Below are 20,969 nucleotides of genomic sequence, written 5' to 3' on the forward strand. Positions count from 1 at the left end.
TTATAAAGTCACTGCTTCTCACAGGTCTTTTGAAATTAAGTCAAGTAAAAATACATACAGTCGGTATTGGTGTGCCACTCAAACAGCAAAGCAACTTGCAAGTTTGATGTATTTGTATGACACGAGGTCGTAACAAGAAGGTGAAATTTGGAGCACTTTCCTTCTCTTCGATGTAATATGTGTTGGCAAGTGGTTCTCGTCTTCTGACTTGTTGGACTTCATGTCTGTATACCGGTGCTGCTTTTGGTAAAGCTGTATAAAACGAATTTAAAATATAATAGGTATGCCCAAGTCAATTTTGAATATTGTATTAATAATAGGTATGAATATAAATTTTTAGGAGGTTTGGTTATGTAGGTGTTAAAATTTACAAATTAATAGTTAATAAGGATAATTTTTAAACATCAAAGTTATTCATTTAAATTGTTTGCATACGTTGTACGTTGAGGAATACAACTTCTTCTCTATAGCCATATGTATTTTCTGCTCTTATTATATATTCTCCTCTGTCATCAAGTTTAGCTCTGTTGATGATGAACGTGTAATCTTCACCAGCATATCGTTTCATGAATTTAACACTTTGTCTTAACTCTTCATTATTGTGGAACCAAGACAATGTCGGTTGAGCTACAGCAATAACACGGCAGTAGAACTTAACACTTTGTCCTTCGTAGCAGAATGCACTTTGAGGCTTGATAACGAATCTCGGAGCCGCTTGTCGTCGATCTATAAGTTTCGATACGTTAGTATTATTTCATACAATATTGGAACTAAAATTTTAAAAAACTTACCAAATGAGCTTTCGTATATTTTATATTTCTCTACCATAAGCTTTCTAAGAGCACTGTATTCTGATATTCTTCCAAGTGGTAGAGCAAACGAATCCCAGTCGCTGTATTTTTTGCGAATTTGATCTCTGATTTTCGTGTAATTGGACGAGTTGAGTACAGCTGTACGATCGGAGTGATCTCCCATCAACCATGGATGTATTAAACATTCATGAGCTGTCATCCTTTTCCTTAAATAAAGAAACGATGCAAAATTATTTTGTTTAGTATTTTATCAATATTTATAATACTAGTTAATACTAGATAAAGTTAAACTATATTTAACTTACTCTTTGTTTTTAATCAGAAGTCGTCTGATAAAATCTTTTCCTTCGTCTGAAACTATGTTAAATGTATCTTCATCGAAGTCCCAGTCACAAGCTTTCACGTTTTTAAGCGTTTCAACGTCGTTTTCTCCTGCGAATGGAGACAAACCGCTCAAACTATAAAGAAAATAATTTTTGTTAAAAAAAAGTCAATCATTTACAAATAATAACATAAATATGAAAATTTGCGAAAACTTACAGGACATATGCTAAAACACCAACAGCCCACATGTCTGTATAAAACCCAACAGGTTCTCTTTCAACTATTTCTGGAGCTGCAAATTCAGCAGTTCCCGTCGATATTTTAACGATTTCGTTAGGATCCAACTTAGTTGCCAATCCAAAGTCGATAAGTTTTACATTTGAACTTTTCTTTGTCTGGCACATTATATTTTCTGGTTTGATATCCAAATGAATGATATTCCTTTCATGCATATGTTTAATAGCTTCACATATCTGTCGCATGTAATTGATCACCTCTGCTTCAGACATTGAATATCCTTCTGAAGTGATCCTTTCGAATAGTTCTCCTCCAGACAAACTAAAAAATATTGTGATGAGTTAATTGATGCTTATTAAAGACTTAGGATTTGCACAGTACAATTCGAATATTAAAACCATTTCATCATCATCTTCGAAAGCATCGTGCAAATTGATCAGTTTTGGATGATGAAGTTGATTCATTATGTCAATTTCTTTTTTAATTAATTCCTTTTCGACGTTATGTGCAACTGGTATGAATTTGGCAGCAAAAATATTTCCAGTTTTACGTTCCCGACAGCGGTGTACTACTCCAAATGCACCAGTTCCGATTTCTTCTAATATGTCGTAATAATCATATACGGACTGTGATTTTATATCTACTGGTTGTGGTATATATTTCGAATAAATGTCGAAAACTATAATATATTTAAATTTAGTTAATATGGGTAAGTGCTTTCATTAAAGAAAATATTTAATTAATTGTTTATTGCTTACCGTATTGATCATAATCTTTAATATTACCATCTGCTTTTCCTCTTATTTTTTTGCCAGTTTCATCAACTATATAATTTATAGAAGGGGTTAATAAAAATAAAAGTTTTTTACATTATTGAGAAATATAAATAATTTTACCTTCGTAACGTTTAGTTTTTGGTGGTTTTTTCAACAACTCTTTTGTCTTAACAACAGGCGATACTTCACTCGGTTTACTTCTACCATACACGTTTTCAGCGTATACTCTAAACTCATATTCATGTCCCGGACTAAGACCAGTTACTGCAGTTGAAGTGAATCTTTAAAAAAAAAGGAAATAAATTTGTCGTATTTTGTTATAAAATAATATTCTTGTGTATGCTATTAAATTGAATTACCGAGTATTCCCAACACGAATCCAACTGCTCATAGGTATTTCTCTCTTTTCAATAAGATAGTTTGTAATATTAGATCCACCATCCCATGTAGGTGCATTCCAGTTTAGAATGAGTGAATCTTGACCAATATCTTCAATTGATAAGCTGAATGGTGGATCGGGATGATCTAAATTATGAATAAAAAATGTTATTAAATGGCATATTTTATAGATTAAAAAGAGCTTAGTATTCTTACCACTTATTTGAATTTTAATAATTGCGCTGTCCACTCCCAAATCGTTTTCTGCTAGAACTCTGTATGGAGAACTATCGTACTTACTTACATCTCTTATTGTTAGGATAGCATGTCTTTCCTGTAAAATAAAATAATTTTGTTCAATATAGATTTAAGATTTACATAAAGAGTTTTATAACAATTAGGTAAACAAATCTTACAGAAACTTCAACAGCAAAATGACTTCCAGACTCAATTACTTCATTTTCACGGTACCACTTAATCTTTGGTTTAGGGAAACCAGTGAAAGGAATTTTAATAACAACATTTTCACCTTTATCAAAGAATGCTGTATCTCTAAATCGAGGTGGTACATTCAATTTTGGAGGTGCTAAATAATTTAAATAAGACAGAATTTTATATAAATATAAAAAAAAAATTATAACTATAAACGAATTAGAACATACTCATTATTAGAAGTTCTCCTCGAGTTGACTTAATTCCACCCTTATTGCTAGCTCTACATACATATTCGTCTGAATCTGCTCCGTACACTCCATTTATAATAAGAGTGTGCGAGTCTCCTTCATTAAACATATGGTGTCTGGCACTTGGTGTGATTTCCCGAGCCCCCTTGTACCTAAATTAAGTATACAATATAATATGTAATTTATAAAATTATTTACAAACAAAAACTAACCAAGTAATCGTGGGTTTAGGAACACCAGTAATAACGCATTGGAATTGAGCATTTTGGTTCTGAACTGCTTGAACTTTACCAAGAGGTTTAATTATTTCAGGAGGTTGAGCAGCTGTAAAAAACACAAATAAATCATATTTTTTACTGTATATAAAACTAATACTTATTATGTGTGTATGTATGTATGTGTACTTACTTAATGGATCTTTTATGGTCACTGTATTTGATGCTTGGCTAGGTAAACTTAAGCCAGCTTCATTTTGTGCGAAAACTCGGAACACATATTGGCGTCCTTCAATGAGATTTGAAATGTTTATTTGTGTGGCAACGCAAATGGCGGCATTTACTCTCTGCCATGTTTCTGAGTCAATTTCACGTTTGTCAATCAAATATCCTTGAATTCTTGAGCCACCATCATCGATTGGTTTTTCCCAACTGAGGTTCACAAAGTCTCCGCCAATCTCAGTTACGGTGGGAATTCCAGGTGGTGATGGTTTATCTGTGTATGGTTAAAATATAATTTAGTTTTTCTAAAATGTTTAAAAATGTTTTCTATCTTACCATAAGGTGATTTAGCTTTAATTGGATTAACTCCTTCTAACGGAGGACTAAGTCCATTGTCGTTAACAGCAATAATTCTAAAAACGTATTCGTTTCCTTCGGTTAGCCCTTGTACAAGGAAATGTGTATCCTTGCACGTGGTGGAAATACATATCCAATGGTTTGAGGTAATATCTCTGCGCTCAACAATATAATGAGTTATTTTAAGACCTCCATCGTATTTTGGTGGATGCCATGAAAGCGAACATGTATGTTTGGTTATTTCTGAAACTCCCAAGGGTCCAATTGGTGGTCCGGGATAGCCTGTATTTAAATTAGTAAATTAGTAAATTAAGTATTTTTTATTTTTTATTTTTAAATTATATTTTTTATTATTACCAGATATATTTATGGTGAAGGATCCAGAAGTGTTTCCACTTTGATTCCTAAGAGTTACGGTGTAATCAGAGGCATCGTTCTTCTTCGCTTCTTTCAAAAAAATGATTACATAATCGTCAAAGATGGTAAATTTAAAGTGATCACTTTGGGGAATAGCCGTTCCATTTTTCTCTAAAACAACGTCTTCCAATGGATCACCACTGTAGAATATTTTAATTTTACTATTTTCTCCTTCGGGAACGTTGATTGAGTTTGGCATGCGTTCAATTTTGGGTGGATCTGTATATTGATCATAAATACAACAGGTTTTTATGATATAAAAATAAATAAACAAAACATTGTTAAAATATATGAATGTACTTACGTCCAATTTTAACTCGTGATGACGTTGTAACGAATCCTACAGGATTATATGATTCGCAAGTATAATCACCATCATCAATTTCTGACACTTCTGGGAAATGTAATTGGAAAACTCCATTGGCAGATTCGCATTTGTACCGTCCACCCGATATAATTTCACGTCCATTCTTTAGCCATTTTGCATTTGGCATAGGTTTGCCAATAGCTTCACAACGTAAAGTGATCGTTTTGCCAAATTGAACGATTTTATTGGTGAGTGGTACAATAAATTCTGGTTTTTCTCCACCTTCAAACTCGCATATTTTAACAGGTGTTGTACACGTGCTAGGTTCACTTTTACCAACTATATTTAACGCGAATACTCTAAACTCATAATCAGCACCCTCAACCAAATTCATAGCAGTGAATTTACAGTCAAATACAGAGTAATCATTGCACTTAACCCAGACATTATTTCCAACTTGCCTCTTTTCTATCGAGTATCCGGTTATTTTGCTACCACCATCAGATATTGGTGGTTCCCATTTCAAATCAGCATATGTCCTACCCACTTTAAGTACAGTAGGAGTTCCTGGTTTCGATGGAGGCTTGGCTTTGCCTTTCAACCTGAAGTTAGGTGTTGGAGTAGAAGGTTTACTGAAGCCGGCAGCGTTTTTAGCTAGTACCCGGAATTCGTAATCATGTTCATTCAACAGATTATGAATGACGTAAAGTGGCTCTTTTACAACGTAATCATTGGCTGTGCGCCAGTTTCCACCTTCGGTAATATCTTTAAACTCAACTTTGTATCCTTGAATTTTTGCTCCTCCGTCGTGTACGGGTCTTTCCCATATTAATGTTGCTTTTATTTCATCCCATTCTAAAATTTGCGGATGACCTGGTGGATCGGGTACCGTGAATGGGAATTTGGCTGTTATGACCGAATCCATTTCAATTGGTTCTGATAATCCATATTGATTTTCAGCTCGGACACGGAAATTATATTTTTTGTTTGGTTCCAAGCCAATGACATCGTAGTGACATGGACGAACAAAACTACTTAGTTTTGACCACAACTACAGTAAAAAAGTATTAAATTAATTCAATATGAATATATGTACTATTATAATAGGAATTGTAGGAATTGAAAATACATACACCACTTGAGATCTCATATTTTTCAATTATGTAGTTTGTAATTGGTGAACCACCATCGTCTAAAGGTGGCTTCCAAGATAATAAACAGGTTTCTGGAGTTAAATCCGTAACTTCTAATGGACCATGTGGCGGTAATGGTTTGTCTTTAAATAAGATATTTCATGTTATTAATTATTTGTCATCAACAATTTATAATTTTAGTTAATAAACTTTAAGTGTTGCTGTTTACAAACTCACCAACAACAAGAACTTTACAAGATGCAGAATCGGCACCAATATTATTGACCAAGTGAATGGTGTAACTTCCAGTATCAGTTTTGCGTTTCGCACATTTATTTTTGAACACCGTTTCGTTTGCTGATGTCTCAAATTTAATTCTTGAATCAGGTATAACTTCTTCTCCATTTATACTCCATACCGGTTTTGGTAAAGGACTTCCAGTGAATGGAACCGTAATAGTGAATTCTTCACCAGCAATCACTGTCATATCCCTTATACTTAGATCACTCGTTATTTTTGGCGCACCTAAAATACAAATCCACGTTAATGACTGTACATGTGTTGGTAGTTGAGTGTTAAAATAAATATTTACATGCAGGTGGACAACATCTAATGGCATCAGAAGATGAACTCCATGGACCTTGACCAGCTGCGTTTAGTGCGGAAACCCTGAACTCATACTCATGATTTTCAATTAAATTATGAATTCTAAAAATAACAATTAAAAACATATGGTAACAGTGATATTTTTAATTCAAGTAAAACATTTGGATTTTTCCATACCTAAATGTCGTATCAAGTATTATGGCATGCGACGCTTTTGTCCATTTGTCTTCACTTATCAATCGTTTTTCTATCATGTAGCCGGTGATTGGCGATCCTCCATCATTTCTAGGCTTGGCCCATGTAATTGTAATGGAGTCTTCAGTTGTATCCACACCCTTTGGAATTCCTGGTGGGCCAGGTACGTCTGAAATAATATACACCATTAAATATGTATTATCTACTCATATTGTGTAAAAATATAATGAAAATAAATTGAAAATACCAAATGGATGTCTTGCAGTAATTGGATCAACAGTGATAGCCGGGTCAGATACACCATATTTATTTTCAGCCATAACTCGGAACTGGTATGTTTTTCCAACAATAAGATTACGAGCTTTACATTGCTGTGATGCGACATAGTTACTGACCTGAACATAAGTAAAAATCGTTGAAATAGAAATCCGAAATAATAACTTAAGTGTTATTAAATAATAAAATAATATAATATTTATTCACAATTTTTGATCAATAAAATTACAAATAAATTCTATTATAATATGATAATTAAGCGATTTTTAATTTTGGCATAGTAATTTTTCTTCCTAACCAAAATAAAAGATAAAGTTAAAATATAAGACTTTGTGTCATAAGTTCAAATCCAACACCATGAGTTTTTTTTTCATTTATTTCCGATACATTATTTTAGACCATCCATTTATTTTAGCTCTAAATTACCTGGAAAATCCAGCTACAAGTCAGGACTGTGTCAATTTTAATATTTTAGTTAGTTATATTAAAAATATGATACTTAGACTTCATTAGTTTTATGTTTGAAGAACCACAACGTTGAAAATATTAATTTTGTAATTTTGTTTGATTTGTTGAAAAATTATGGTAGCATAGAAAATTTACATTTTATAATAAATTATTTGTTATTAAATTATATAAATAAAAATCATATTAACCTTTTGCCAGGTTGTCGAGTTTAACTCTTTCTTTTCTACTATGTAGTTGGTAACTGGAGCTCCACCGTTATCCAATGGTGGATGCCAAAACAGGGTCAATGAATCTCCGTTCAGTTCATCAGCATAAAAGTGTTCTGGAGGCATAGGTCTGTCCAAAACTCTCACGTGTAACGTAGCCGTATCAAATCCAGACTGGTTTCGTAGCTGTAATCTATATTGTCCTGCATCTGTTCGTCTTGAGTTTTTAATAACTAAGCTTACAGAGTTGCTAGTCAACTGGAATCAATACCAACACAATCGTTAGAATGCATTCATAGATAATGTACTATAGTAAATTACAAATAATCTTATAATATGTAGATAAATTACCTGTATATGTACTCTAGGGTCTGAATCATTTATGATTTGATCATTATTAAACCAAGTGGCAGTGGGTAAGGGGAATCCAATGTATGGTATATGAATAGAAAAGTCATCACCAGCTTTCACTGTAATATCCCTTACACCAGACAAATCCAAACATGGTTTATTAGGTTGTTCTTCAACTAACACATTTACACTTGGTCGACTGGGTTTTGATCGTCCTGCCTCATTTACAGCCATTACTCGCCATTGGTATTCATCACCTTCTTTTAAGTTTCCGACCTGTCATATTCAAGTGAAGTATTTTATAATTGTGTTTATTTAAGGAATAAATATAAAATTAATATTACCGTGCATAATGTAGAATAAATAGTTGGGCATATTACTTCTGACCAATCGGATTCACCCTTCTTTTTTTGTTCTAAAATATATTCTTTTATTTTTGCACCACCGTCAAATCTTGGTGGTCTCCAAGATAATACTACACTATCTTTGGTAATTCTATCTGGTTTTGGTGCTTCGGGAGCTTCTGGTACTTCTACGACAGTAAAAAAATACATTTAAAAAAAAAAACATAAAATGATAAGAATATACATATATTTTTACTTACTCTTTTGTTCTTTAGCCGTAACTGGACTACTAGGTTTACTAGGTTTGCCTGTGCCGGCTTCGTTTACCGCAAGTACGCGGAATTCATAACGGTTACCTTCCCTAAGGTCTTGAGCAGTGAAATTGGTATTGGAAGTTGGGAAATTATTACATTTCACCCAATCGCCGCCCCTTTCTCTCTTTTGAACAATATAACCTAACAAAATAAAACAAAACTTAGTAAAATAAATACGAATAAATATTGGATGCTATTTTACCAGTGATCGGTCTTCCACCGGTATTTACTGGTGGAGTCCAGCTGAGACTACAGCTGTTTGGACTATAATTGGTAACTTCAGGTTGTCCCGGAGCATCGGGTGGATCAAATGGACTCTTGGCAGTAATTGGACTTCCTTCCAAAGGTTCCGAAACACCGTACATATTTTCGGCCTTTACTCTGAACACGTATCGTTTTCCTTCACTTAGACCTTTAACTGTAAATGTTGTGTTTGGACAGAAACCAGGAACAACTTTCCAACTATCCATTCCAAACTCGGACATTTCAATGATATATCCTATGATATTAAATTATATGAACGTAATGAAATGTATTAAACAATTTTAACTAATATCAATAATATACCAGTAATATCGTTTCCTCCATCATCTTCAGGAGGTCTCCAGGCAAGTGTAACAGTATCATGTGTGGCACCTGGGTACTGCAAAGGTCCCTTCGGTGCACTTGGACAACTCACCACTGATACATATATATCCGCAGAATCTTTTCCAGATGTATTTGATGCAGTTATAGTGTATTTACCGGCATCTTTACGAGTAGAGTTGTCAACTCGTAGTTTGGTCAAGTTACTTCCAGTAACCGACTATAAACAGAATATAAATGCATGAAAAACTAATAATTTGTTTGCTGGATAATAATAATTATATAATAATTGAAATGAAAATGATCTTACAAGTATGCGGTTAGTTTCTGGAGGTTTTTCACCGTTTATGACCCACTCGATGCGAGGAGTTGGTGCACCCGAAATTGGTATGCTTATGTTGATAGGCTCTCCAGCTCTAACCTTTATCCGGCCTCCCATTAAACCATCTAAATGTAGTTTTGGTTTTTCTCTCGTTAATTTTGCTGTGTATACTTCTGACGCCTCACTGGGTTTACTGGAACCAGCAGCATTGACTGCACTTATACGATATTCATACTGTTTGCCTTCATGTACGTGAGTATCATCATACTCGGTAGTCTGAAATGAAATGATGTAGTAATTAAATAAATAATATACATTAATTTCCTTAAAACATTTACCTTTATCGGTGATCTAGTAATTTTAGCCCACCGACCAGCTGAAGACCTCTCTCTCCTTTCTATGTCGTATCCAACAATCGGCGATCCCCCATTGCTCATGGGTGGAGTCCACATTAGTTTAATGTGCTCTTGGTCTACTTCAGTAGCTTCGGGTTTACCCGGTCTTCCAGGAACATCTAATGATAGTTTGGTTTCAAAAATTATTCAAAAATTATTTTAAATTGAATGATTTCTTACCAAATTGATTTTTGGCAATTATTGGTTCAGCTGTAGTTAAAGGCTCGGATAATCCTTGCAAATTTTCAGCTCGAACACGGAACTCGTATCTAGTTCCTTCAATAAGTCTTGGAACTGTAGCATATGTAAACGCTGGGTTTATATATGTTACTGCTGGTACCCAACCTCCTCCATGAGTTAAATCTCGTTTTTCAATAACATAAGCTCTAAAAAAATAACATGAACATTGAACGTATGTTATACTAATACAACACATGATCCATACTGTAACGATCTGGTATTAATACATTATTATACTTATAAACTAATTTTTGCTACATCCTATCATAACAAGGCTTGGTGCCGAATAGAACGAGAGTGAAATAACATAATAGACAAATATGGATGAATTACTATACTTTTTTTTTCCATCAAAATTTCCTAAAAAAAACGATATACTCAATAAAGGTTAAATTAAATAAAGAAGGTTAAATTTTCTTCTTCAATTGTGAGACAAAAATTCTTTTATTATTCTATCATTATTCGTGGCAGAAAATAAGTATACTTTTGATCTATAATATGGCTGATGAGTTTATGGTAGTGCTCCTCGAATAATAGTTGTAGAGTATGTCATTGTAATAGATGTGTTAGATTTGAATTCAATGTTAAATCACTACATTCAAAAAACGATTTCGAGCGGAGTTGATGTGTCATTTAAGCATACTTGTATAAATAATTAATAACCAAAAACCGTTGAATATCAAATATCGTTCAAATTTAAAATTCAAACTCTCATAACAAATTAATATAACTTTCAGGTAAATTTTATTTTTTTGTGAAAGGTATAACAACTTGTGTGGAATCTTCTATTAAAATGTATAATGTTAGATATGAAAAGAAACTTTTTTATGAATTTCTAACTGAAAATTAAACTGATAATTTCTTTAAATTTTTAAAAAATTCAAAAAATTCAAAAATTGTTGATCTAAAAACAGCCATAGTATTTTAAAAATTTCACCATGCATACATCGATTTTGTCGAATTTGTTTTACTTAAAAACCTCTATTTTTTCCTAATTTTTTTTTTGTTTTTCCCAACGCTTGCAAAAACTTCTCGAAATTTTCTATTTTACCGGTGAAATGAACCAACTAGATTCACCTTTTTATCAGAAAAGTAGCTGTAGAAATTTTAACATTTTAAATACCTACCCCAAATATTGATGACAGACAGTAAAAAAAATTTAAAAAAAAACACATATCATTGTAAAAACAATACATTCATTGCTCAGTCTAAAATATGAAAAAAATATTATTGACTATAGAAAATAAGTGGGTGTAGAAAGACAATGAACATTTAAAAAAAATTAGCCTTTACCCGAAACAACCCGGTTTATGCTCACTAAATACGGACATGTTGCAGTCCATTAGTTTATAGGTCTTTGGTATAAATAATTTTATTTCAGAACTCACGTAATTTCACTTCCACCATTATCTTTTGGTGCTTTCCAAGATAGCGTTACCGAACCGGCAGTAATATCTTCGTATGTAAGTGGTCCATCTGGTGGCCCAGGTCTGTCTGTAATTTTTAATTACATTAAATTATAATTAGAATACCATGCAATATATGCATGTCATATTGAAATATTATTATATTATAGTAAAATATAATTTTCATACCTAATACTGTAACATTAAACGATCCTTCGTCAGTTCCAGAACTGTTTTTGAGCAATAAATTATATGTTCCAGAGTCTATTCGTTTTGAATTCACTCTGTTCATGATTGTGTGGTATCCAATAGAAGTTATTGTTGTTCTATTATCTGGTTTCAGATCTGATCCATTTACCGTCCATGTTACCTCTGGAGGTGGTTCCCCAATAAAATCGATATCTACGTGTAGAACTGTTCCAGCTCTTATGAAAATGTCTTTTAAGGGAGTCTTTATTTTTGGTTTCACTAAAGAAATATATATTTGTCAATACATGTATTATTATATTTATGTTTATTTATTCGTTAACAATTTCATGGAGTATCTTACAATATCTATTATTCACGACAATCGGGTCTGAAGGATCACTTGGAGGACTAGGTCCAGCTTTATTAGTTGCAATAACTCTAAATTCATATTCCTGTCCTTTGGTTAAATTTGGAATGGTCGCCTAAAATTCCAAAATATCGTTGAAAAGTATTCATATAAGATTTTGTTCTTCATTTTTTGACTTCTTACCTTTGTTTCTTTGCCCGGCACCGTTACAGCATTTACCCAATACGGGCTTCCTCTTTCTTTCTTTTGTATTGAAAATTCAGTGACTGGTGATCCACCATCGGTCTTTGGTTGCTCCCATTGTAGCTCAACAAAGTTTTCATCCCAATCCGTAACCACTGGTTTCTCGGGTGCATCAGGTTCGTCTAAATCAATACATTTTTCATTAAAAAATAATAAATATAGAAAATTATGTGTATATATAAATATATATATATCATACCGAATTCATTTCTAGCTATTATTGATTTATCAGTTTCTAACACGTCTGATTCACCAATACTATTTACAGCTTTGACTCTAAACAAATATTCGCGTTTGTGAATCAATCTTATAATATCATGGTATAATGATGTCGTCATTCCAGCATCGGACCATGTTCCTCTGGAAATGTCCATTTTTTCAATAACGTAATGTAAAATTGGAGCACCACCATCGTCAAGAGGTATTTTCCATGTCAATCGGCATCCATCTTTTCTGACATTAGAAACGTCCAATGGACCTTCAGGAGGTGACGGGCGATCTACACAAATAAATACAAATTTGTGAATTATTGAATAAATTAGAAGTAAGTATAAATAATTTTTTTATAGTGAAATGTTATAGTTATTTTACCTAATACGGTAACATGGGCAGAAGCTGAACATTTTCCTAAGTTATTTTCTAATGTTAGTGTGTAACGGCCAGTGTCATTCCGTACTGAAAATGGTATTTCAAATATAACTTGACTGTTATAAATTTGAATATCCACTCTAGAGCCACTCTCAATTGGTGATTCATTAACACTCCATTTAACAGTTGGTCTAGGAGCTGCCTCAATTGGAACAGTGTAATTTATTTTATTACCAGCACGTACAATCAGATCAGGCAAGAATGTAGAATCTATGACTGGTTCAACTGAAATGAAGAAAATATTAAGATTATGTTTAGCAAAATACCATTAAGATTTCAAAAATATTAACTCAATGGTCCTCCATAACAAAGAAGTAAAAATTACACATATACTATAAGCATTTATATATTCAACTGAATGATAATGGAATATTTTTCATGATTAGAATAATAAACGAAATACTTACGGAATTTCGGTTTACATGTTATTACTTCAGATGCATCACTAGGGTCACCGGGACCACCTTTATTTACTGCTATGACTCGGAATTCATATTCGTGGCCTTCGGTAAGATCCGGAACAGAGGCTTTAGTTTTATTTCCATTTACTGTTGCAGCTTTCTCCCAAGGACTAAATTCAAATAAAATTAATTGCAAATATTTATGAACAAAACAAATAAATACACATTCTTTTTTAGTTCTATATTTACCCATATTTTTCTCGCTTTTCAATAACATAAGATAAAATTTCAGATCCACCATCCTTCTTTGGCGGAGTCCATTGGAGATCAACAAAGTTTCTTCCCCAATCTAAATGTTATGGAATGTATTTAAATTATAGTGATATATTAATATGGATAATATTATAAACACAATATTTCTTTTTTTTACCAGTTGCTTGAGGTGTGCCTGGTTTATCTGGCTTTCCGTACGGGTCTTTGGCTGTTATACTATCAAATGTAGTTAACGGCAAAGACTCACCGATTTTGTTCACAGCTTTAACTCTGAAGTTATAGTTGTGACCTTCGATCAAATGATCAATCCTAATAAAATAGGCAATTAAGACAAAAATGTATTTATAATATTATATTGAATATTATTAATGATACTATACCTCATTGTTGTACCAGCAGCGTCACCAACTGGAACCCATCTTAATGTATCAGTATCCATTTTTTCAACTATATAATGTGTGACTTCTGATCCACCATCATCTTTTGGTGGATTCCATTTTAACACACATGAACTTTTTGTTACATCGGTTGGATGTAGAGGTCCCTCAGGTGGTTGTGGTACATCTATAATAACATATATATTTAATCATTGTTACAAGGTTAAAATCATATAACAATTATAAATTACCTATAACTGTAACTTTGACTGCAGCTTTGTCCATTCCATGAATATTTTTTGCTACCAAGTAATAAATTCCGTCGTCAGAACGCTTTGCATCAATAACTTTCAGTTTTGTCGAGTGATCTTGATTTATTATATTAATACTCTCAGTTTTTATGAGCACGTCACCTCTAAGAGACCATTCTTTAGTTGGAGGAGGTTCTCCAGACACTTTAACATCAAATTCAAACATATTTCCAGCCCGAACTTTGATGTCTGAGAGAGTGTTTCTATCGATATGTGGAGCCACTGAAATAAATATTTAATAAATAAAAAATACTTTATACGTACAATGTACATTATAAGAAATAAAGTATGAATTTTGTTGTAACATCATATATCACTTACATTTTTTGAGTCTAGCAAGGTGAGGCATTGTTGGTTCACTCGCTTCACCAGGTCCAGCCTTGTTTACTGCGCGCACTCTAAATTCATATTGATTACCTTCAGTTAAGCCAGGAACAATTCCACTGTTTACATCACCAATTACTTCAGCAGCCTTAACCCACGTTGGACTGTAAGATACATGTTCAAAAAATAGATTTTTATAAAATGTCTGGTACATGGTTAGATATTAAAAAAAAACAAAAATGTTATTAATTATTAAAATATATACTAAATAATGGCAATAATCTTTAAAATTATGAAAGAGTGTACATTATGTATATTAGTTATTATATTTGTGGACTATAAAGTAAAAAAGTGTATAAAAAACTTATTATTACTTAATTTCATAGTTTCAAATAAAATTACAAAAATTATAACTAAACGGATCGATGGCAAAATGTAATAAGATAACACTGAAGAGTTATTAAACTAAGTGATTTATATTTTTATTCCATAGAAAAGTATAATTTAGGACCGTTATTATGATAATTTTACAGTTTATTAAATTGATAGTTGGTCGGGAATTTATTATTATTCTCAAAATAAATGTTAAGGCTACAAGAGTTGTACTTAAACAATACTAGCAGATAAAAAAATTTCAATAACAATTACATTTATTATTTTTGTTGGTAAGAAATATATTTAAATTATTTTTAATCTTATTTATGTTTTATTCAAATTATCTTAATGTTTTTTTGTAAAGAAATGCTTCAATAGTTTTTTTTTTTTACCTGAATTTATCTTTCTTTTCAATTATATAACCAGTTATTGGAGATCCTCCATCAATCTTAGGTTTATCCCAACCGAGTTCAACAAAATCAGTATCAAAATCTTTGATAACGGGATTTGATGGTCTACTAGGAGTATCTAGAATTAAGAACAAATTGGATTAAAGTTGTATTACCTACTTAACTTTCAGTCAATTAAGGTATCAAGAAATTACCAAATGGATTCTTAGCTTCGATGCTTTGGTTAGCTGTTAGTGGGTCTGATTTGCCTTGCTTATTTACTGCCTTTACTCTGAATTTATACTTATGTCCGGGTATTAGATCAGTAACTTCAAAGTCAGTAACCGGGCCATCAGTTTCCCCAGCAGGTACCCAGCGACCCAAAGCTTCGTCTAACTTCTCTATGATATAATTTTCTATTGGTTGTCCACCATTATCTTCTGGTGGTTTCCAACTTAATTTGCATCCTTCTCCGTGTACATCGGACACTTTAAGCGGTCCTTCGGGTGCACTTGGTTTATCTACAATAGGAAAAAAAAATAGAGTTAGAATTTTAAATTTTATTTTCTACATTTCAGAATAATTATGAATAAAAGATAAATTTAGAAATGATGTAACGTTCTTTTTTGTATTACAGGTTTCGTGATATTTTTGAAATGTTTAATATCTTTAAAATTTTTACCTAAAACAATTACTTCAGCGTACGCTGTGTCTTTGCCATTTATATTTTCAGCTGTTAGAGTATAGGTTCCTGAATCTTCTCTTGTTGCCATACGAATAATTAGTTTTGTATTATAATCGACATGTGTTTGCTTTACACCATCACCTACTCTTACATCTTTATGATTTTTCAACCATTTTGTTTTTGGTACAGGCTCACCTGTTACCTGTGGACATTTAAAATTTGATAGTTGAGTTTAGTTGAAAATAAAAATAAATATATCCATCCATAAAATTTGATTTTACTATTTAAGTATAAGAATGAGTTAACTTTGTAGTATCATTTGTTTTAAGAATAATAAACATATCAATTAGCAACTTACTTTTATGTCAAAACTAATAGTTTGTCCAGCTTTGATTTTAATGTCATTCAAGTTAGTACGATCAATATGTGGTGCCATATTACGTGGCTTAGTTACAATCGTGTTGGTTGGATCGCTTGCTTCACCTGGACCAGCTGCATTTATTGCTTTTACTTGGAATACATAAGATTCACCTTCAGTTAGGTTTGGTACTGTTGCCGTTGTTTTATCAGCAGGTACTGTCAATGCTTTTTCCCATGTTCCTGATTTATCCTTGACCTCAATTAAATAGCCTGTAATGGGAGATCCACCATCCTCCTTCGGTGGTATCCATTTGAGGTCCACGAAATTTTTATCCCAATCTGTCACTTCCAAGTTACCTGGTTTACCTGGCTCATCTAAAAATTCGATACTCAATAAAATATGTTTTAAATGATATATAACAACTGTATGACTGTATTACCAAAAGGATTTTTAGCTACAATCGATTCTTCAGTTTGGAGTGGTTCAGATTCTCCTTCTGCATTTACTGCTGTAACGCGGAATTTATATTCTTTACCCGGTGTCAGACTAGTTACTGTCAAAGCTGTAAAAGTTAATTATGAAAACTAAATTGTTTAATATTTTAAAAATGTATTCCAATCAAACCAGTTTCTGGTGATCGGCCACATGGTATCCAACTGCCTTTTTGAGTATCGAACTTCTCTACTAAATAATATTCAATAGGAGTGCCTCCATCATCTTCTGGTCTTTTCCAATTTAATTTACAGCCTTCTTTGTGTATATCAGAAACCTAAAATAAGATCATATTTAAAATAAAATATTTCGATTCAAATATTTGTGTATTAGTTTATTACTAGAAGAGGTCCAACTGGTGGAGTCGGCTTATCTGTAACTGTGACATTTATAACAGCTGTATCTTTTCCAGAACTATTTACAGCAGTAACGGTGTATTGGCCACTGTTATTACGGCCAACTGGTCTAATAACTAATTTTGTATAATAGTCTACGATTTCGATATTAACATGAGGTTCAGATCTATAAAATACAAATTATTAAATAACTATCCATATCCGTTTACATAATTAGTTTAATATTTGTAAAATGTACTTTAATGGCATAGCACCACATCTCCAATCAATGTGAGGGGCTGGTTCACCCGTAATCACTGCATCTAATTTCAAAGAAGATCCAGCTGATAGTTTTACATCCATAAGGTTACGTCTATCAATATGAGGAGCCACTACAATTGAAAATGAATTATATTTATTTCAATATTCGAATGATTTTAATGTACAGTGTATTTATTATTAATCACACTATGTGCGAACTTACAGTAACGTGGTTTGGCTATAAAACTAGCGCATGGTCTACTAGGCTCACTTTGGCCAGCTTTGTTTACGGCAATGACGCGGAATTGATATTCGTTACCTTCAACTAAACCATTAACCACTCCTTGAGGTTGTTCATTGATGGTTTCTCCAGCTCTTTCCCATACGCCGCTAATAAATAATTTTAAAAATATATAAATATATGTTCTGAATAATATTAATACAATTTCAATGAATTACCTATATTTATCTTTTTTTTCGATGATATAATGTGTAATTGGTGTACCACCATCACTAAATGGTTTTTTCCACACTAGGTCAGCATGATTTTGACTCCAATCGTTAATATCAGGCGCACCAGGTGCTTCGGGGTTTGCTGGATTAAAAATATTAATTTCATATTAACATAATTATAATTTAAACTATGATTAGGTATATTTTATTTTATAACGTTATACATTTTAATTATTATACATATTTTAACTTAATCCTTACTGAATGGATCTTTAGCGACAATTGTAGATAATGTTTCAAGAGGTTCCGATTCGCCTTGACTATTTAATGCTTTAACTCGGAAACTGTACTCATGACCTGGTATTAAGCCAGTGATTTGCATCTCTGGATCTTTAGTGCGTCCTACTGGTAGCCAAACTCCATTATCGGGATCAAACTTCTCCACCAAGTATCCCTCTAATGGTTCACCACCATCATCTTTTGGTTTTTTCCATTTCAAAGTACATCCATCTTTATGTACATCTGAGACTTCTAATGGCCCTTCAGGCTTGGTTGGTTTGGCTGAAGAATTGAATTAAATAAATTTTTTTTTTGTATCAAAAGTAATGTTCATATGTATTTTACTTACATATAACTGTCACTTCAACTTCTGCCTCGTCTTCGCCATATTTATTAGTGGCTACTATTTTATAAATTCCTGTGTCACTACGCATTGGATTTGAGTGATAAAATCGGCTATTATAAGGAATATTATCAATTTGGTACATGCTATTAGTAGAAATAGTAGCATTATTGAATGACCAAGTTACATCTGGAGCTGGTTCTCCTGATACTTTTACGTCATATAAAATTGGTTCACCTTCCCGGATTGTTATAGATTTGAGATTACGACGATCTATTTTCGGTGCCACTATATGCAATTTAAATGGTATAATTAATGAACATTCATATTTTATGAAATCCTTAAAAAGATACATACACTTTCTTGGTTTTGGAATAATTGATTCGCTCGGTGGACTTGGATCACCTTGTCCAGCTTTGTTCACCGCTCGAATTCTAAATTCATATTCAATTCCTTCTTCCAAATCTTCAGCTCGACCTTTGGTCACTGGTTCTTTCATTTCTCCAGCTTTAATCCACCTTGAAGTACCCTTTTCACGTTTTTCAATTACATAACCTGTGATTGGAGACCCTCCGTCGTTGATAGGAGGTTCCCATTCTAAATCGACAAAATCTTTATCCCAATCAACAATCTTAGGCGCGGTTGTTGCACTAGGCTCATCTAAAAATCACAAGGTGTACAATTATTCTTTATGAAATTTCGATATTAAAATATTTTATATTATCATACCAAATGGATTTTTAGCTATAATTGAGTGGTCGGCTACAAGTGGTTCAGATTCTCCTTCAGAGTTTACAGCAGATACACGGAAAGTATATTCTTGACCAGGTATTAAATTAGATACAGTTAAGTTTGGCTCTTTGCATCTTCCCGCGGGTACCCAACGTCCTAAATCACAAAACAGACAAATTATAAGTTTTTTGGTTTTTCAAATTTCAAATTGTTTACTATATTTATTTATTTACCTGTTTCAGCATCCATTTTTTCGACTAAATAATGGCTTAAAGGAACGCCACCATCATCTTCTGGTGGATTCCATTTTAATGTAGCACCTTCTTTGTGTACATCAGATATTTTTATTGGTCCCTCAGGTTTCCCGGGTTTATCTAAAATAAAAATAAAAATGCTTGATGCATTTATTCATACATTTAATACTTCATACACATTTCCATACCCAGTACTGTGATGTCAAATGTTGCTTCATCTTTGCCAGAGTCGTTTTCAGCTTTAATTATGTATACTCCGGTATGTGATCTTTCAGCAATAGATATCGAAATTTTAGTTCTGTAGTCTTCATATTCCACATTAAAGTTTTCTTTACTTTCTAGACGTGCTTTGTTATGATACCATACTTTTGTTGGTGGTGGTTCTCCGCTGATCTTTACATCAATTTTAACATGCTGTCCCGCTTTTAAGGTCAAATTCTTGAGCGTGCTTCTGTCAATTACCGGAGCAACTAGCGTATTGTTAAAAAAAAATTACAAGTTTAAATTTCAGATGAGAACTTATTACTAATATTATACCATTTCTATCCTTTGTAATCACTGGGTCACTAGGTTCACTCGGCTTACTAAATCCACCTTTGTTAACTGCAATTACACGGAATGTGTATTTCATATTTTCAGCAAGATCTGGTATTCTTCCTTCGCATTTGTTTCCAATTAACTCAACAGCCTTTTGCCATTTAGAGCTAAAACCAGTTTAATTGTTAACGAAATATAACTATTAAGTTTATGTTTATTTATATTTTATAAGTGTGTTCAAATTCTTATGTTTTATTCAATAATTTTCGTTATATCTGATCCAAGTTGAATCTGTTGTGTACATTTTTTCCGTGTAATCAGCTTTACAATGTCAATTTATTTGAGGGATATAAAAAATTTGTAGTATTTTTAACAATAAATAATATTATTATTAACTAAACTACAGTCGTTAAGAAATAGTGATATATAAACCCAAAAGCATGACAAAACAGTAACGTAAGGTGCAAATTTATATCAAAATTAGGAGAAATGGCAATACTACACTAGTCTTCAGTCTCTTAACTGTACTACAATAGTCGAATGTCGATATTTATGTAAATAATTATTTTTCTTCATTATTTAAAATTTAAGCTTAGATTAACTGTAAACTGAAACCAATAACTATTTATTTAATTGTAGTTTTGATTTCCCACTTTGTTTTGATGATTTTGTACAATGCCTAGATAAAGTGTATCGTTTTTCCATAAGGATAAATATATGTTTTAAAATGCCTGATTCAACTCTTTCACCTTATAATATATATGATATCAA

General features: G+C 32.5%; 1 protein-coding gene across 15 annotated transcripts in view; it reads right to left on the reverse strand.

The window, feature by feature from the left end:
- LOC111040815 (twitchin) overlaps positions 1-20,969 on the reverse strand; it is a 79,774-nt gene that overhangs the window by 8,905 nt on the left and 49,900 nt on the right. For all 15 annotated transcript variants that reach the window (XM_022324859.1, XM_022324858.1, XM_022324856.1 and 12 more), the window contains 60 exons: positions 20,199-20,365; positions 19,850-20,131; positions 19,641-19,781; positions 19,405-19,563; positions 19,033-19,335; positions 18,682-18,963; positions 18,315-18,614; positions 18,060-18,195; positions 17,824-17,990; positions 17,599-17,731; positions 17,346-17,526; positions 17,137-17,281; positions 16,952-17,074; positions 16,510-16,886; positions 16,149-16,353; positions 15,682-15,987; positions 15,470-15,605; positions 14,700-14,866; positions 14,319-14,600; positions 14,071-14,254; positions 13,848-13,999; positions 13,667-13,766; positions 13,424-13,587; positions 12,960-13,241; positions 12,568-12,867; positions 12,309-12,490; positions 12,120-12,240; positions 11,759-12,037; positions 11,552-11,657; positions 10,104-10,309; positions 9,867-10,042; positions 9,517-9,804; positions 9,189-9,426; positions 8,824-9,120; positions 8,568-8,762; positions 8,308-8,495; positions 7,964-8,239; positions 7,595-7,870; positions 6,910-7,057; positions 6,645-6,831; positions 6,454-6,569; positions 6,099-6,386; positions 5,862-6,004; positions 4,726-5,779; positions 4,362-4,640; positions 3,984-4,286; positions 3,619-3,921; positions 3,423-3,534; positions 3,190-3,362; positions 2,944-3,113; positions 2,744-2,861; positions 2,509-2,674; positions 2,270-2,430; positions 2,132-2,197; positions 1,755-2,052; positions 1,353-1,694; positions 1,118-1,270; positions 792-1,018; positions 436-726; positions 59-252 (listed from right to left, as the gene is read on the reverse strand). In XM_022324859.1, coding sequence (XP_022180551.1) covers positions 59-252; positions 436-726; positions 792-1,018; positions 1,118-1,270; positions 1,353-1,694; positions 1,755-2,052; positions 2,132-2,197; positions 2,270-2,430; positions 2,509-2,674; positions 2,744-2,861; positions 2,944-3,113; positions 3,190-3,362; positions 3,423-3,534; positions 3,619-3,921; positions 3,984-4,286; positions 4,362-4,640; positions 4,726-5,779; positions 5,862-6,004; positions 6,099-6,386; positions 6,454-6,569; positions 6,645-6,831; positions 6,910-7,057; positions 7,595-7,870; positions 7,964-8,239; positions 8,308-8,495; positions 8,568-8,762; positions 8,824-9,120; positions 9,189-9,426; positions 9,517-9,804; positions 9,867-10,042; positions 10,104-10,309; positions 11,552-11,657; positions 11,759-12,037; positions 12,120-12,240; positions 12,309-12,490; positions 12,568-12,867; positions 12,960-13,241; positions 13,424-13,587; positions 13,667-13,766; positions 13,848-13,999; positions 14,071-14,254; positions 14,319-14,600; positions 14,700-14,866; positions 15,470-15,605; positions 15,682-15,987; positions 16,149-16,353; positions 16,510-16,886; positions 16,952-17,074; positions 17,137-17,281; positions 17,346-17,526; positions 17,599-17,731; positions 17,824-17,990; positions 18,060-18,195; positions 18,315-18,614; positions 18,682-18,963; positions 19,033-19,335; positions 19,405-19,563; positions 19,641-19,781; positions 19,850-20,131; positions 20,199-20,365 — 13,294 coding nt within the window. The remainder of the gene's footprint in view (positions 1-58; positions 253-435; positions 727-791; positions 1,019-1,117; positions 1,271-1,352; positions 1,695-1,754; positions 2,053-2,131; positions 2,198-2,269; positions 2,431-2,508; positions 2,675-2,743; positions 2,862-2,943; positions 3,114-3,189; positions 3,363-3,422; positions 3,535-3,618; positions 3,922-3,983; positions 4,287-4,361; positions 4,641-4,725; positions 5,780-5,861; positions 6,005-6,098; positions 6,387-6,453; positions 6,570-6,644; positions 6,832-6,909; positions 7,058-7,594; positions 7,871-7,963; positions 8,240-8,307; positions 8,496-8,567; positions 8,763-8,823; positions 9,121-9,188; positions 9,427-9,516; positions 9,805-9,866; positions 10,043-10,103; positions 10,310-11,551; positions 11,658-11,758; positions 12,038-12,119; positions 12,241-12,308; positions 12,491-12,567; positions 12,868-12,959; positions 13,242-13,423; positions 13,588-13,666; positions 13,767-13,847; positions 14,000-14,070; positions 14,255-14,318; positions 14,601-14,699; positions 14,867-15,469; positions 15,606-15,681; positions 15,988-16,148; positions 16,354-16,509; positions 16,887-16,951; positions 17,075-17,136; positions 17,282-17,345; positions 17,527-17,598; positions 17,732-17,823; positions 17,991-18,059; positions 18,196-18,314; positions 18,615-18,681; positions 18,964-19,032; positions 19,336-19,404; positions 19,564-19,640; positions 19,782-19,849; positions 20,132-20,198; positions 20,366-20,969) is intronic.

The sequence above is a fragment of the Myzus persicae genome, unplaced genomic scaffold (genome assembly GCF_001856785.1).
Source record: "Myzus persicae strain clone G006 unplaced genomic scaffold, MPER_G0061.0, whole genome shotgun sequence".
Classification (NCBI taxonomy): domain Eukaryota; kingdom Metazoa; phylum Arthropoda; class Insecta; order Hemiptera; family Aphididae; genus Myzus; species Myzus persicae.